The 17,255-nt window shown below is 30.9% G+C and overlaps 1 protein-coding gene across 2 annotated transcripts in view; it reads right to left on the reverse strand.

Annotated features, from left to right (window-relative positions):
* The window catches only part of LOC129221383 (ubiquitin-like modifier-activating enzyme 1), an 89,388-nt gene that overhangs the window by 12,444 nt on the left and 59,689 nt on the right, over positions 1 to 17,255 (reverse strand). For both annotated transcript variants that reach the window (XM_054855851.1, XM_054855852.1), the window contains exons 9-22: positions 16,983 to 17,129; positions 16,722 to 16,889; positions 14,231 to 14,332; positions 14,057 to 14,137; positions 13,118 to 13,273; positions 12,847 to 13,012; positions 8,860 to 8,942; positions 7,644 to 7,757; positions 6,832 to 6,896; positions 6,701 to 6,749; positions 6,473 to 6,619; positions 6,131 to 6,205; positions 2,988 to 3,174; positions 1,896 to 2,167 (exon numbers count right to left, since the gene is read on the reverse strand). In XM_054855851.1, the coding sequence (XP_054711826.1) occupies positions 1,896 to 2,167; positions 2,988 to 3,174; positions 6,131 to 6,205; positions 6,473 to 6,619; positions 6,701 to 6,749; positions 6,832 to 6,896; positions 7,644 to 7,757; positions 8,860 to 8,942; positions 12,847 to 13,012; positions 13,118 to 13,273; positions 14,057 to 14,137; positions 14,231 to 14,332; positions 16,722 to 16,889; positions 16,983 to 17,129 (1,812 nt within the window). The remainder of the gene's footprint in view (positions 1 to 1,895; positions 2,168 to 2,987; positions 3,175 to 6,130; positions 6,206 to 6,472; positions 6,620 to 6,700; positions 6,750 to 6,831; positions 6,897 to 7,643; positions 7,758 to 8,859; positions 8,943 to 12,846; positions 13,013 to 13,117; positions 13,274 to 14,056; positions 14,138 to 14,230; positions 14,333 to 16,721; positions 16,890 to 16,982; positions 17,130 to 17,255) is intronic.

A 17,255-nucleotide genomic window follows, 5' to 3' on the forward strand; every position in this document is an offset into this window, starting at 1 on the left:
CCGTATGTTGGGCACTACTGTTTTAGAGCATTAAAAATTCCTCTTTTTCTGTATTCTATCGCCCGACTTAAAATCTTTATTTTCAAAACATTCAACAAATTAAGATAAACTCTGATAAATTTAATAATAAAGTCCTTACGAGTGATGGAATTGAACTTGCATACAATTGAATTGCTTTTTTTTTTGAGTGGGCATGGCTAAACTAAGAATGTGAAATTTTGCTACTACAGAATATGAAACATAAGAAGTATTGAAAATAACAGAAAATTCAAAATAAGTGATGTCCAGGCAGTAAAATCACATCGCAAAAAATGGCAAACAACTGCTACAGGAGTGGATGTAAAGGGATTTCAAAATTCAGATTTGATTTTTGGAACGTTCAATTTTCCACTTTTAATAGCTTTTATATGCTATACTGTTAAATCACTCAAGATTTCAAATGCTCCTTTAGCTACTGTTCCTTTCCCTTTGTCCAGGACATTTTTCCATGACTTGAAATAAATTTCCATGACTTTCAATAAAAATTTCAATTTTCCATGACTTTTCCAGGTCTGAAATTTTATAATTTTTTTTCCATGACTTTCCAGGATTTCCATGACCTGTACGAACCCTGTGCATTAAAAGTAATTATAAATAATTAGTGAGCCTTAAAAAACTAAAATTTAGACGAAATAGCAAGTTTTTATCACATTAGAGTTTAAACCAATGAGGATAAAATAATGTTCTGAAGAAAAATTTTTGCATTTTTCAAGAAAAAATTTAGAATTTTCCGAAAAAAAAAACCTATTTTGCATTATTTTCAATAGTTTGCATTGCAATAAACAACTAATTCCGATTTTGAAAACTTGGCCACTTAAGAGTCTTGTATACTAAAATCTCGCAAATGACCAAATATGGCGACTAAGTCAAAACTTCAGATATAAAATTTTGAATTTCTTGCATGAAAAGCAATTATAAATAATTAATGACCCTTAAAAAACTAAAATTTAGACGAAATAGCGAGTTTTTAGCATAATAGAAACTAAACCAATGAGGAAAAAATAATATTCTGAAAAAAGAAAATTTTGCATTTTTCAAGAAAAAAATTTAGAATTTTCCGGAAAAAAAAACAGCCCATTTTGCATTATTTTCAATTCATTGCAATAAACATCGAATTGAGATTTTGAAAACTTGGCCACTTAAGAGTCTTGTGTACTAAAATCTCGCAAATGACCAAATATGGCGACTAAGTCAAAAATTCAGACATAAAATTTTGAATTTATTGCATGAAAATAATTTAAAAATAAAACATTCCCATGAAACTACAATTTAATTGCGAATTTTTAGCACATTCGTGCCCAAAGCAATAAGGATAAAATGAAATTTTAAATGGTATAACTGTTTTCATATTTCTCAATAAAATTATTGAAAATAACAAAAAAAAAACCCATTTTGCATCACATTTTGCTTTTTTAATTAGTTTGCAGTTAAAAGAAACACCCAATTCTACTTTGTCTTTGAAAATGAAGGCGCTTAAGCATCGTCTACTAACTTCCATCTTGTATAATGACCAAACATGGCGGCTACGTTTTACACGTAGCTGAAATGCTTGATGAAAAAACGATGATCTCCAATCGACGCTCCCCCTCAGTGTTTATCCTGACATTAAGCTTCCAAAGCATCAAATTATCTTCTCTTTTGTTGAGTTTGTGCACTATTCCTGCCTTTGAGGATAGGGAAATTTCTTCTTTTTCCTCAAAAATCGAAAAGTGTACAAGCAAAGTCAAAAAAAAACGGAGTTTTTTGGAAAAAAATCGGATTTTCGGAGTACGCAATAAAAATCGGAAAAACTCCGGGAAAAACGGAGCACTTGGCAGCTATGGGTAACTGAATTTTTAAACGAGCTGAAAGCTTACTTTATACAGTTCTAAGCAAACTAGGCCGGAAACTATGGCCGTTGTTGTAGCTATCGCAGGAATGATTTTTCCAGCAATCAGTTTGCTTTTATGTCGATCTGCTGGAGCAATGCCATAATTCTCTGCTCTTAAATTTGAAGCAGCAACAATAAAGTCCATATGAAAATTTGTATCATCATCTTTTTCAAATTCTATAGGCTGTATTTTCAAATTATTAAGTTCTTTCGGATGAGGAAGTTCACTTTGCAGCTGTGATAAACGATCAATATCCGCTGAAAAGAGAACAGATATTGATCTTAGAGTTAAGAACACTATTGTCATGACTAGAGACTGGATTATATACATTAAAAAACCATAAAAATATGCATGCATTAATTGTGAAGCATCAACAATTAAGTCCACTAAAATTAGATATTTATAATTCAAAAAAATATGCACTAAAATACTTAAAACATACTAAAAATAAAAAAATATGCACTATTTTTTTATTTATTGCAGAAAAGTCACGTAAATAAGTATATAATTGGCCTTTCTATTATTAGACGTTTCTATATTGGCAATAATTAAACAATAATGCATATTAGTATGTGCAACTTCCACACTTAGGCCTAGAAGAGGCATTTGCTAAAAACAATTCTAGGAAACTAGAGGAATTTTTTGATAAAATATAGGAATTTTTATAGAAATATAGGAACTTTCCGAACAAAATAGAAAAAAAAGAATCCCTTGAAATTCGAACTTAAAACCCTTCCCTTTTTGAACAATTATGCACTTTCTAGTTTTTTGGAACTCAATCCCGAAAAATTACCAGTGGAAGATACCTCGCATACAAAGCCTTGATTCTTTTCTCATATCATCAGAAATGAGCTAAATTACATTTTCAGAGCTACAATTGGATATGTAAGTCAATTCTTCCCATTTGTGTGCTAAGTTAATATCCTAGTAATGACTTTACTCCCAGACAGCTACTTTTTGTTTGACAATCGCTTTCCACTAACTAAATTTTTTAAAGATAAGCAATGGCTGAAAAAACACATATTAAACAATATGAACGTCGAGAGTTTACTGTAGTACATAAAAAGACTTCCTTACCTGTAGCATTATTTTCTTGAGCTTCCGAGTCTGTGATTGCAATACGAACACCAGATTTTGGGATGAATTCAGGAACTTTTACACTGCTAATCATTTCAGCAATATTTTCTTTGTCTCTGTTAGCAGGAATACCATACATAAAAGCTCGAAGATTGGCAGCAGCCGCAACATAATCTAAATGTAGTGGCTGAAAAGGATTAGATGATTAGCATGGATCATCTACAATATCAAATTCATTAAAAAATGTTTTATTACTTTTTCACTGTTTTATAGTGAGCTTTGCTCATTATTAGAATCTGCACCGAAATGGACCTTAAGAGGGTTTGTGCCATGCATTCTATATGTGAACTTGAGTGCATAATTTTGTATTTGTATATATCTTTAAAATGCTTAGAAACTGGTATAAAAGTGGACTTGCTCATTTATTTCAAATAATAAGTATCAGATGTGAGAAGCGCCTATGTTTATATCACTAATTAGGTCATTTCTGGCCATCATTGATTGGGCTATTTAAGTTAGATTAGTTAAAGCGCAGCGCCAGAAGGGCGTTCCACACCAAACTGCCCCGGCTCAAATACTAAAAGCAATTATGAATTTAAACCATTTGAAAAAGCCATGAAAATTCAAAGACATTAACAAAAACTAAAAGTATGTGTGTGGATATATATATATATATATATACACACACGTATGTACAGTTGACTCGCGCTACAACGTGATCCGACTTACCCGAAATGGCTATAACACGAGTTTTTCAGGAGCAATGAATTTTAGAGCTAAAGCGAATTTCTCGCTCTCGACACAAAAATATTTAGAAAGGAGTCGTGATGCAATGTTTAGTAGCCAATAACAAAGCGTTTCGGCTTTCTTATTAACTGCTAAACATTGACTTCGTGAATGTACTTTCATCCTTTCAGCATCACTGACTATGCAAGTTACCATGCACCACACTATAAACATAGCTTTATTAGTGTGTATATATCACCACTCCTCATTTTTCATTTATTTATTTTAAATATGAAAAGTGATGAAAAATTGTGGCACCTAGGCATGCTGTTTCATCTTAAGTTTGAAAATAGAAACAAAAAGCGAAAAATTGTGACAATTTAAGAAGCTGAAGCTTGAACTACTAGAGTGTAATTAGTTACCACTTGGTTTTAATATGAAGCTCGCAGAGTAGTATTTAAGCAAAATGAAAATATGAAATTGGAATCTGCTCTTGTATTGTAGATTATAGAGACCTTGAAAGAGGGGTGTTACCATAGATGTAAATGTTATTAAAAAAAATGCAAACGTACTGTATTAAAAAATACATTAGAATAACGATCTGATTTGTGCCGCATCAATCATTTTCGATTTTTAAGTTATAAATGTAACTTAATGTATCTACTTTTACAGTGCAGTGTTTTTTTATTACTACATATGGTACGTACCGTACTTTATTTCTCTCTCTCCCATAATTAGTTTTGTGCATCGTAACAGTATTTTACGTTGAATAATGCAGCTATTTTTTAAAAATTACATTAAAAAATTCAGTTCTTTATGTAAAAAAAGGCAATATAGTTAAAAAATGGTCTAAAACAGTTTAAGAATGCCTAAAGTTAAAAGTGTGTTAGTTAAGTCTGTTAATTAAAAAATCATGTACACAACAATTTTCTATAATGCGAAATTTCGACTTACGCGAGGAGTCTTGGAATGCATCCCTCGCATAAGTCAGGACCGGACTGTACACATATATACACACATATACAGGGTACATCTGAAATGCTCCAACAAGCTTGGAAGAATGATAGTACTCATTAAGATAAACAGAAAATGCAATGAAACATGGGGTTGCAAACAACTATGAAAGGAGAGAATCACAAAAGTAATAAAAATACATTTGAACCTCCCCATCGAACTTCCACATATCAAAATTTTCTATATATCAAAATCCTAGCAAATTTCTATGTTCATTATGAAGAAAAATTGTTTCTATGTATCGAAAAAAATTTGAGACATTCGTAGATTTTTTTTCCACTGTAGACCGTGTCTCATGAAAAATGAAGGTTAGAGGAGAAAATTATGTTCACTACAGGGTGCTATGGAACTCATAAGGAATCTGGGATTGAAAGGTGTGTAGTTAAGTCGCTGAAGTCCTTAAATTCCCTCAAGTTTATTTCAAATCTTAGTTGTAACCAGTAACAATGTAAAATCTGTTTCTAGTTACCCTTTTTGTCGGTTGATTACCATTCCTAGTCTTCTTAGCTTCAGTAAAAATCATTTAAGTTCAGTATATTGATTTTTTACTTTTCTCTCGATCATTGTTAAAACGAAAATCACCCAATGTTGCGATCAAGTTGAATTGCCAAAGAATATGAAGATGCATGTTGTCGTAAAAATGTAATTTGTTTATTTTTTAACTATTAACTTTCATTTAATCTGATGCTCGTATAAATTATAAATTAGGTTTCATACACGAAAATTAGCTTTTAATTTAATGTTTTAGGATACTTTTATGATAAAATAAGATTACTTCCTTATATTGAAATTTCTATATATCGAATTTTTTCCGGCAATTTGCTTCTTTGATACATAGAGGTCTGACTGTATCAAAATTTCCCATGTTGCTTTTCAGCAGAACTGGCTAGTAGCACAACACTGAATTTCCTTTCAAAAACTCAGTGCATATCCAGTGAGAAAGAAAACAAAAACTTAGCAAAAAGTTTTGTTTTCTCTGGACATCACAAGCTGTATTGACCTACTCTGTGCAATCATTTTCTGGATAGTTTCATTCTTATCTCAGTTTGTTCATTTTTAGACGCATTGTCTGCATTTATATCCCTTAAATATCATTTGAGACTTCATGCGTCATGAGACATGATCTACTGCATTATCTTGTTTGTCTTGATGAGTAATGTCATCCCCTAAGTTTTCTGGAGCATTTCAGATATGTGTTACTACGAAAGGCCAAAATCTGGTAAATGTCGACATTAGTCGGTGAATATCAACATTCACATACCAAAGGCATCTGTGAAAATCTGAATATTTTTGGTGCATGTTGACATTCTTCAATTTTTTATCTTTTGCAGTAACATAGATACAAAATTTTATTAGATCTTAACACAAACGTGTGTAGAAAAATAAAATTATAACATTCTTACATTGTTGATGTCAAACACAAGAGGTTTTGGACAACGTTTCGGACCAGACCAGAAGGGAGCACCAGAGCTTGTAAGCTATAAAATATAAAAAAACTCAACATACAACAAAACAAAATTTGAAAACAAAGATTATTACTATGAGTTTTGCTATAGCTGTAATGAAGAGGCTCGGATTTAACTTGAATGTTTTTGAATCGGCTCTAAATAGGAAAGAGACAAAACAGTGAAGAGAATGTGATGAAATTTATAAAAGTTTATAACTTTGAAGCACTTATTAGAAATATTCTCTGTGATAGAAAGCTTTAAAAAAGACAACTAAAACACACAAAATTTAATGATTACCTGATCTGGAGGAAAATTATACAAAAGTTGACTAATTTGATTGTGATATTGTTCTTCCCAGTGCAGTCGAGCCCACACGATACAATCCTTAAATGATTTAGGCCGCTCATCCATAATTACTCGTTTCACAGTTTCTAACACTTCAAGCTAGAAAGAGTTATAAAATTTTTCAAAAATAAATAAAGTATCATTTAAATGATTAAAATTGCAAAAAGTTTTAACTCTTACCGGTTGGTTTCCAGCTAACTTTAAAGTTCTTTCATTGAATGTGGGATCCCTAAAAATGGAAATTAATTACAATCTGAATAACATACTTCCAGCATTAAAATGTTTAACAGTATAAAATTCAAAAAACTTACGTCATGTATAAATAAGCATTTTCTGCAGCTTGTTTGAAGAGTCCTTCAAATTCATCTCTAGCCCACTAATAAATTTGAATACATTTTAATATATCTAACATTTTAGCAATGTTTACTGAAAGATTTTTAAAATAAATTTTATCAAAATGTCACAGTCAAAAATCAATAAGAATATTTCAACACCCCTTTCACAGAAGGAAATCAAAGAAATTCAGGTCAGACCCATGGTGCAGTATGAAGGTTTTGAAGGACAATCTTTTTAAAAATTTCAACTGCTTGAAAAAAAAATTACTTTTAATTTTTCACATGTTATGATTAAGTACATGATACAATCCTGCATTAACAAACAATAAAATGTTTTAAATTTCATTTCACACTTGATATTGCCAGTAATAACAGACATGGGCTGAACGATAGTTTGGTGGTTTTCTCCAGTGACTGATGTGGTAGCTAACCTGTTATAGCTTTATATACATGTACAATAAGACAAAATTAAATGCACATAAGTCAATTTTACTACCAAAAAAATAAGTGTTATTTTTGAACTCCTCTGAGTTACTTTCAAAGCAAATTGCTTGCGTTCATTGTTCACTTCATTTAGTTCTCATTGGCTCAGTTTTTAACTAGTTAAAAAATATAAAAAAATCCTGTCTCTTTACAAGAGGGTTGCTTTTCACAATATGTCAAGAAAGTTTATTCGGAGAAAAAGATAACGAAAAAGAGTTAAAAAAAGTTCACATTAATTTGCAGATAGAAAATCCTTACTAAAATTTAGAAATAACATATGTAAAAGCATGGTTGAAATTTAATACCTGAAGTGTGTGTTCAATTGCATTAGGGAAATTTTTCAATGTACAAATAGGAATAGATTTCTCTGGAGGATCTTGTGATGATGCATATGATTCAGTCAAAAATGGAATAACAACCTATGGAAAAGCACAAAAAATATTTTTTGTCTATAAACAAAATGTTGCAAGAACTTAACAATTTTTATATATTTAAAAATTCAAAAATTCTTATACTTAAGAGGATTTTTGAAGCAACTGTTTTAGTTTTCATAATATTCAATGCGAGATAGAAGAAATTAACAAGATTCTCTCCAAGTCCCTTATTAAAAATCAGGGCCTAAAAACTACAAAACCGAAAATATCAAAACTTTCTAAAAATGAATATGATATTGTCAAAAAAAAAGTTAACAGCAAAAGTTATGGATGGGACTGGATGCTATAATAGTTAAATTAATTTTCAGTGCAGAATGCGACTAAAAACAGTTAATTTGAAATCTTTGTAATTCACTACTAGGTAAATTCTTTAAAGTTCGAGGAGCCAGCTACACCTATCAAAATTCAGCAAGAACTATAGTGCAGCTTTGGTTAGTTGATCTGTGACCTTGACTATTTTTACATGTTTTAGGGAAGCTTAGTGAAAAATAGACGCATTATTGGCTCGGAATTTAGTTAGAATATTTTTACAAAACTACTACTCAAAGTTTCTCAACTCCCCCAGGGCCAATTACCCCCCCCCCCCAGCCCTTTTCCGAAACAGAAGTAAATATTATCAGAGTCGGAGCTCAACTCCCCAGAACCTCACAATACCTGTCATTGTTTACTTACTGAACACAAAGGAAAATGAATTCAAAACTTTATAGAGGTATGTACACTTTTTTTTGAGGTTTCACTGTATTTACCTTATTTTAGAACTTCTAAATGATTGTTTCCCCTAATTTTTCTACAGTCCATAATAAAAACTAAAATTATTTTTTTTTTAACTTATAACTTTGGGCACCTAAGCTTTTTTTTTCTTTGGGTGGAGGGGGGTATCAGAAATAATTGAAAAATTACTGAATTGTGGACTTTCAACTGCATTGAAAATTACAAGACAAGCAGAAAATCAATTTAGTTATTTGAAAAGCTCGGCAATAAGCTAGAACCTTCATATTAAGAATATGAATTCTTTAGGCACCAGAAACAAGCAACTTAAATTACTCTTCATGTAAATATTACAATTTTAGATCAAAACAAATCTTACTTGAACATTGCCTTTTGTTCCTAAGGTGCCAGATTCCAGAAGTGGTTTTCGATAGTAAACACACCTTCTATCCATGTAAGTTCCTAAGAACAATGGATGTTTTAGAATAAAAGCAAGATAATTCCAATTTAAAAACTAAAAACAATAAATAAAGCCATTCTTGTCTGGAATATGTTTAAAACTTTCCAATCATGAAAATAACATATTTGATGAATGTAAATTGAAATCTGAAACATAACAAGCAAATTCCTAAACATGTTTAAGGTTGGCATGTTTCCAACATAAAATTTCACCTATTAATAAAAATTAATATCAAAATGCATGCAACACTCTTGAAATTTTCATGGACATTATTCTTATCATTAGAACAAATCAAAATGATGCAGATCATTAGAACAAATCAAAATGATGCAGATCAATTAAAGGAAAATTGCTTTACAGCAACTAGTGCAGAATCTACATCCCCTCATGCAAAAGGAATGAAAAGAAATTCTGACTTTCACAGAAATAGAGGATTTATGATTTACCCTCCACTATTAAAAGGCATTTTTATTTTGTCTGACAGTTTCAGATTTTTTGTTTTCCAGGTGCTAGGCAATCCTGGAGCATCTACAGTTTCTGGAACAGTCATGTAATAAAGATCATTCCATGTAATTCATTATGATAGCACTTGAAATTTTCCTTTTCAATTCTAATGGCTAAAAATGTCCTTCAACTACCCATTTATGTGATCATTGCACTGAACTTGGCCTCTTAGAACTATTCGTACAGTAACCTTACTAAAGGGAGACAAGCTTTCAGATTTCAAGTACACTCTCTCTAGAAGAAAAAAAAGAGTACATTATTTACACAATCTCGGATTAGGCAGAGTTCAGACGAACAGGACGATACCATATACAGTCTAACCTTGTTAAGCCACTACCCTCTAAGTTCGCCACAAAATGTGGTGAAAAAAAACGCTCAATATATAGGAATGCAATACAAATTCTCTCCTTAAACCGCCATCCCGCCACTGATTTTCGAGGAAAACTGCATACTTGGTATGATAATAATGCCGTTTAAACCGCCATCTTGAAACACATGTCAAGCAATTCAAACTTGGCAGTAAGCCAGGAGAGTCAATGTCCATGAGGAGCCACAGAGGGAAAGCATGAATGTGGCACATACATGCCACTAATGCCCCATACAAACACCTACATAGCTAACAAGTTTGTATCAACATTCTATAACATGGTGTTCTTTTGCTTCCCAAGATGCCGAAAGCAATCTTTAGCATGCTCGAAACAATTCTAATTTGTGTGTTTAAGAATAAATACTGATTCATAAGCCATCAATTTATTGTCAGGGCCTGATCAATGCACAGTCCTGTGAAGTTTATCTCATTGTAACTTACTAAATAGTTTCTTATATAACTAGTCTTGCAAGTGTATTATTTCAAAATAATTTTACAATGATATTGACAAAAAATTAGGGCAAAATTAACCAATTTAGTTTATTTAGTATTTTAGTTTAAAAAAAAAAAAAAAAAAAAAAAACAGGGTTTATACTCTATTTGGATGGAAAAATTCCATGACTTTTTCATAACTTCATTAAAATTTTCATGACTTTGTTACATGAGGAAAATAGTACTATTTAATATCAAACTTTTTTTTTTTTTTTTTTTTGAAAATGAGCATTAGCAAAACTTCTATGTAAATGCCACTACCTGATTGAAAAAATATCAGTGTACACCTAAAAAACTGAATAATTCTTGCCTGTTTTCATCATAAGTTTAAGTTAAGTAAAACTACAGTGAATGATGCTTAAATGTTGACTATTTTTTTATAAACAGGCAGAATGATAATGATTGGGGAAAAGCTTGAATGGATCATTACTAAGTTTCAATAAATTTGCTTCAAAAGTTGCCTTTTAGTGTCAATTTGACAATTTTTTGGTTCTTTAAAATAAAGCCACATTCTTTAGTAAATTCATGTTTCTAAACCAGAAATTTATTCAAAAATGTACTTGTTTACTTATTTGTACATTTTCAAATGTATATAAATTAAATAGGTTCAGAAATTCCAGAACATGTTTGAATAATGACACTGAACGTATCAGTGGGTCGCATTAATTAGTTTTGCGGGCTGTATGTAGGGCACTACTGTTTTGAACATTAGAATTCCCTATTTCTGTATTCTATTGTCTGACTAAAGATTGTCCAAAACCTTCAACAAATTGAGATAAACTCTGATAAAATTTAAAATTCTAATTTAGGAGTGATGGAAACAAACTTGGATGCAATGTTTTTTTGAGTTTGTTCAATTTTCCAGTTTAAATAGCTTTCATGGTACAACACTAAATCACTCAAGATTTCTAATTATTTTTTAGCTCTGTTATTTTCTCCCAGAACATTTTTCCATGACAGAAAATAAATTTCCACCACTTAGACTGAATCTATTTTCCATGACTTTTCCAGGTCTGAAATTTGCTTATTTTTTTTCCATGACTTTCCAGGATTTCCATGACCCGTACGAACCCGGAAAAAATCACTATGTGGGTAGTTCCCTCCCCCTAAGTATAAATATTTTTATATTATTCATTCATACGCTAAGATTTTCTGTTTAAAATTTCAGGGACTCCCATTTTCCACCAAAGGACCCAAATCTATTTCATTAATGGGTCCCTGGGATCCAGGTTACGAATAGTTGAGCATTGAGCACTAACACTGCTACTCATGGCAATTAAAATCCTTTTTATTGGTGAAATGAAACACATAATATGAAATACACATACCATAAAATGTTGCAAGTAACCCCCTATCGATTATAGCTCCTCCCCCTTTTTTGTGAAAAGGGAAATCACTTTAAAATCCTGAATATACCCACCCCCCACTTGAAAATTTTCGAATCTTCTACACTTTCCGCTCCCTCCAAAAAAGAAGGATAACATTTTCTGCTTCAGAAGAAAGCATTTACAGAGGTTTAGTTTCCCCCTCTGTGTGCAGTTTTGCTCTTCTATTAAAAAAAAAAAAAAAACACACCATGATTTAAAGAAAAGAAAAAAAAAATGCTCTCCAAGATTTATTCCTTTCAAAATGTCTAGACTCCTTTTGATGCAAGGACAACTTTTTTTTTTGTTCATATGTATTACAAAAGAAGTTTATACGCATGTACTGCTTTTAATTCATTTTGGAAGGAGCATTTTTGTTCTCACTTGTGAAACTGAATGATCTTCATTCAACACAGCGCCATTTTGGAAATGTGTTGCTTAAAAAGCAGCGTGAAACTTAAAAATAACCTTTTTAAAAAGGAGAAATAATGTAATTGAACGAGTTTAGGATCATCAGAAATGTATACTTTACTAAATCGAGTAAGAGATTTGTTCGTGTTTGCGTTCTCAAACTTTGTAAAGTTCAGTTTTCGAAATTACAATCTTCGTAACAAATTTGTGGCTGTGATAGCGATTTTTGCTTCTATTTTGAAACAAGGACATTAAGATTTTGCTTTTTTACGGTAATCTTATTACATTCAGTACATAATGAATTTTCAAGAGATAAATTATAGGAGTTTTGCCAACTTAAGGTGCAAAATCCTTTCTTTCAAAAAAAAAAAAAAAAAAAAAAAAGCACCCTCATGCAATTTATTTCTACTAGAAAATTATAATAGGTTTTTATTAATTAATTTCTCCATCTTCATCAAGATTAAATCTTATTTACTTATTTCTTTTCTGTACTTTTAAAATTAAAACCACTAAAAACAATTTTGGCTACTTTTTCAAAAAAATCTCGATTATAACCCCCCCCCCCTTCTGAATTTGTTTTGAAAATAGGGGAGGGGGGTTATACCTTCAGGATTTTATGGTAATAAAATTTTAAACCTTGAAAATGAAGTTTATAAATAAAACCCAAAGTTAAAGGACTTCCCGTTTAGATCAATGTAAATCAAAGTTAATTTACACACAATTAGATTGGCATTAAGGAAAAAAAAAGCTGAAAATTCAATAACTTACTTGCATCAATGTTGTCCAATGCATTTGCAACCCCATCTAAATTTTCAAAAAAGTCATCATCATAAATCATTTCAGTGTCAAGCCCAACCCGATTTTGATGAGCTTCTATGTTCACTTCTGGGTTCATTTTTGTGACAGCTGCTCCAGCCACTTTGGCTTTCATCTCCTAAAAATTAAAAGTTTCTTCATATTAAAAAAAAAAAAATGCTACAAACCACTTTTTAAAAAACATCAATTTTAATAACAGTAGGAAATGTTATAGGTTACTTACGCCGACATCCCAAGGTCTGAATAAAAATTGCCTGTTAAGATTAGAGCGTTCAATAAGATCCATGTCTGTTACAATTACTTTTCCTGATGCACCAGATGCTATTCCCATGAGAGAGAAGTTCTTCAAGTGTTCACAACCAATAGCTCCAGCACCAACCTACATCAAAAATGTTAATTACACATATGGATGTTCATCACATACACAAAAATGCTTCTACTCAAAACGTTATCAGGATTGTTCATCAATTAATTCCTTCCCTCGATTGCATAACACTGTTGGTCTTTCAATCATATTTTCGATTTTTCTTCTGCCAAGGTTATTCATGGGTGTTCCTCGATTTATGATTTAGATTTTTGGGAATCCTATTACATTTGGAAAAATTCTGCTTCAATAGTTAATGATTTGTCGAGTACTCTCCCCTTTCCCCAGTGTTTGCAAATCTTCTTTGAAAAACCTTCCCGCACTATAGGTGTCGTTGCTGTTCTGTGACGCATGTGTTTTCGGTTTCCATGTCTATTTACTTTGCTTCCTTTTATTTTTTGTTCATTTATCGTTCGTTTTACATTGTGTGGACTTTTAGTTCGTTTTTGCACTGATGAAGGGGCTTGCATATGACAGCCTCGAAACAGCTGTTTGCTGAGTTTTTAACTCTTTTATACTACTTTATTTGTACTTTATGCACGTTTTCATTTTTACTCATTCCATAGTACAGGGTTTTCGACTGCTTTTTTTTTACAATTCCTTCGTCCGAAATATGCCACTGGCAAACACAAGTTTTTATTCCCTTGTTTTTATTTTAAAGAATTTTTATAAATACATCTGCCTAAAATGAAATTAAAGAACTCAAATTTCTTTTAAACATTTTAATAAAAATAATTTCTCAGGAAAGCAATGTTATGCAGATACTTAATAGTTCAGGTTGACATAAATGATTCATACCACAAAATATTTTAGGTCAGCAAGTTTTTTCTGGAAGTCGCAACCAAATATAGCTATTTGACCATCATAACGAGTTCCAAGCTAAGAGAGGGAAAGAGATATCATATTAACTAAGGAGAAAAACAAAAAGTCAATAATAAGACAAGTAGTCAATAATAAGAAAACCAGGCTTACAGGCTGAGCAAGAGATTCATCAACACCTCCCTCTTCCGGTAAACATTCAAGAGCATCAAAATAAAGCCATTGAACAATGGGATGGAATTTTCCACTACAAGCCTGAAAATATTTTTTAATGACAAGAAAAAAGTTATAAGTAGAAGAATATTAATTGGTATTTATGACTATTTAGTACAAATACATAACATGTAAAATATTCAAGAGTTCAAATCCAGATTAATTTTTTTCTTTTCAACAAGTTAAAGTAAAACAATGTTTTAACAGCTCAGGTACGGATGAATGAAGAATCGATTTAGACTTCATAATATAAGTCAAAATACATTCCCTGAAAACTTCCTTTAAAAAGTATTAAAATTATTACAAGATAAACAGTGGTTAGCAAAAAAAAAAAAAAGCTTATTTTCAAGATCATGAGTTCTGTAGAGCTCCCACAATATTTCAGTCGAAGAAAAGGGTCCAAAACTTGATACTCAAGTTACCTCAGTATATATTTTAATTTGTAATACAGTGAAACTTGGGTAACCCGACATTAATTTTTCTTATGATTGGCCTAATGCTAATTACAATGGGTGAAAACCACACATTTGCAGAAACCTTATAAGTCAACATCAGGAGAGCACTGGTGCAAAATAGTTTAAAGAGGGTATTGACTACATTTCAGGTTTTCCAATCCATGACTCACAGGTTGCATTGTTTTAGAAAAAAGTGGTAAATTACAGCTTTACGAAAATAAAATGTAATGAACAGAGCTATCATTGCAACAAAAAAAATTAGTACATGTGTTTTGGATATTCTATTGCCACCCTACACTTCCTTGGCTAACTATTTTCACAAATTTCACCTTCTTAAATCTTCATCAATGTAAGATTAACATTGATGAAAATTACTGATAATTCTTATGAATGGTATGGTATTAGCTTGAATTGACTCAGATGCAAATGGATTCAAATGCTTATGTGGGTGTGGCACAATGACCACTCTGCAAGTCCTCAATTAGATAATATTAAAAAAAATACAAGGATTAAGCCCAAAATTAGAAATATGTACATGGTAGAATCCTGGGTTCGATGATATATCATGATATATATATATGCAATATTTATTTTGAAAATATCATGATATTTTCATATTTATTTTTCCAACAATGGTATCTACAATGAAAAATTATATTAATCATAGTAATATTGTTAATTTATTATTAAAAATAACCAAAACGTTATGTACTCTATTTGTATGATGTATTAATACATCATTAATATAAATATAATATTCCTTTTTTTATTTTAGATTCATAAAATATTAGTGATGCAACAGTTTTAATTCATGTGAAAAGTATCTAATTAAACATTGGTCAGAAAAAAAAAGAAAAGAAAATGTCTTATGACTGTGAACAAACTGTGACCAAATTAACTTTTATTAAAATTGATGAAAATGTTAAATGAAATATTGGATATTAATAATAAAAGAAACTTCAATTTTATGTCTACATGTTACAATATAAGAAAAGAGTGATTTGAGGATGCATTTATTATTTTGAAGACTGTATTTTGTGCTGATTGAAAATATCAGATATATATCAAAATATCTGATATTTCGAAATATCGGATATTTTCGAAAATATTATATTTTTGAACCCTGGTAGAATCGCATAGTTAACAACTGCGAGTAAGATTTGTAGAAGTGGATGCAATCTGATTTTGAAATTTGTAAAAAGTTCAAACTTAAGCATAACAGTGCAAAAACATGTGAAATGTGTAACTTTTACATCTAATCGGTAAAATTGAGTATTTATGAATGTTTTAGAATCTAAAATCGATGACTAATTGTCAGTTTCCACGATTTTTCAGATTCTTTTTTCTGCCTAAAATCATGATTTTCCATGACAGATTTCAACCATGGTTAAAAAGTACAACTTTCCCAGGGTGCGAATACCCTGTCAAAGAAAAGTGCTGCTGCCCCTTCAAATTCATTTTATTAGTCATTTGTGATATTCCATAACTAAGACTTCTAATCACTGAAGAAAATCTAAACTCTTTACACTCCTGAGAAAGTATTTTAAATTGCTACTACAGAAGAATAACCATTAACTAATTATTTATGCTAATTTATTGAAATTCAAATTATGTTTTGAAGAAAGGTCATTCTGGATGTCTTAAACTGTGGCAATAATTGAACAGTTTTTTTCGTACCATTATTCCTCAGTTAAAAAACAGGATAAAATTCAACTCTGGTAAAAGGGTTTTTATTTATTTAAACAGATTCTAGAATATAGCAAAATAATTTGGATTTCAGAGTTTAAATTTATCTCATGGATGCAGAATGACTGAATACTTCACTGCTTCAATGATTATCAACCGTTATGAATGAAAGTGATTTCAAAGCTGATTTAACTGTTGCTAAAATGCATAACCCCTCCTTCGAAACGTTCAATTTATGTCTTACATTATTCCACTAAATATTAAATTGTTTCTATACATTTATAAATTACCTTCATTATTTCTTGAGCAGTAATTCCACCTATCACAGCTTGCATGGGAGAAACATCACCTTCAGAAATATAAGAAAACTGACGAATAATATTTTCATCTATTTCCACCGGATTCTGGTTACTTGCATTTAATTCTTTGGCAATAGAAAGAAAGTCTTCAGCATCTGTCTGGAAAATAGCAGAACAAGAATTGAAAAATTTTTTAAACTCTTAAGTAATAAGTATTTAAGGCTAAAAACCTTAACAATTAAAAGCACATACCTTATTCCATGGCTTTGGCAATCTACCATGTTTCTGTTTAAAGCTATGAAGAGTTTGAAAAGCTAAATGTAGTTGTGGTGGTCGGTCCAACTTGGCAAAATCTGTAGTAAGAAACTCTGGATTCATCATGGACTCCTTTAAAGATTTCTAAGGGATAAAATTGTTGAATGATTTGAATTTCTTGAAGTTATTTAGCAAAATTTAAATGGAACTTCCATAAACCATATAAACAATATTGAAATTATGATTCTTGCTAACATGGAGTTTTGAAAA

The sequence above is a fragment of the Uloborus diversus genome, chromosome 4 (genome assembly GCF_026930045.1).
Source record: "Uloborus diversus isolate 005 chromosome 4, Udiv.v.3.1, whole genome shotgun sequence".
Lineage (NCBI taxonomy): Eukaryota > Metazoa > Arthropoda > Arachnida > Araneae > Uloboridae > Uloborus > Uloborus diversus.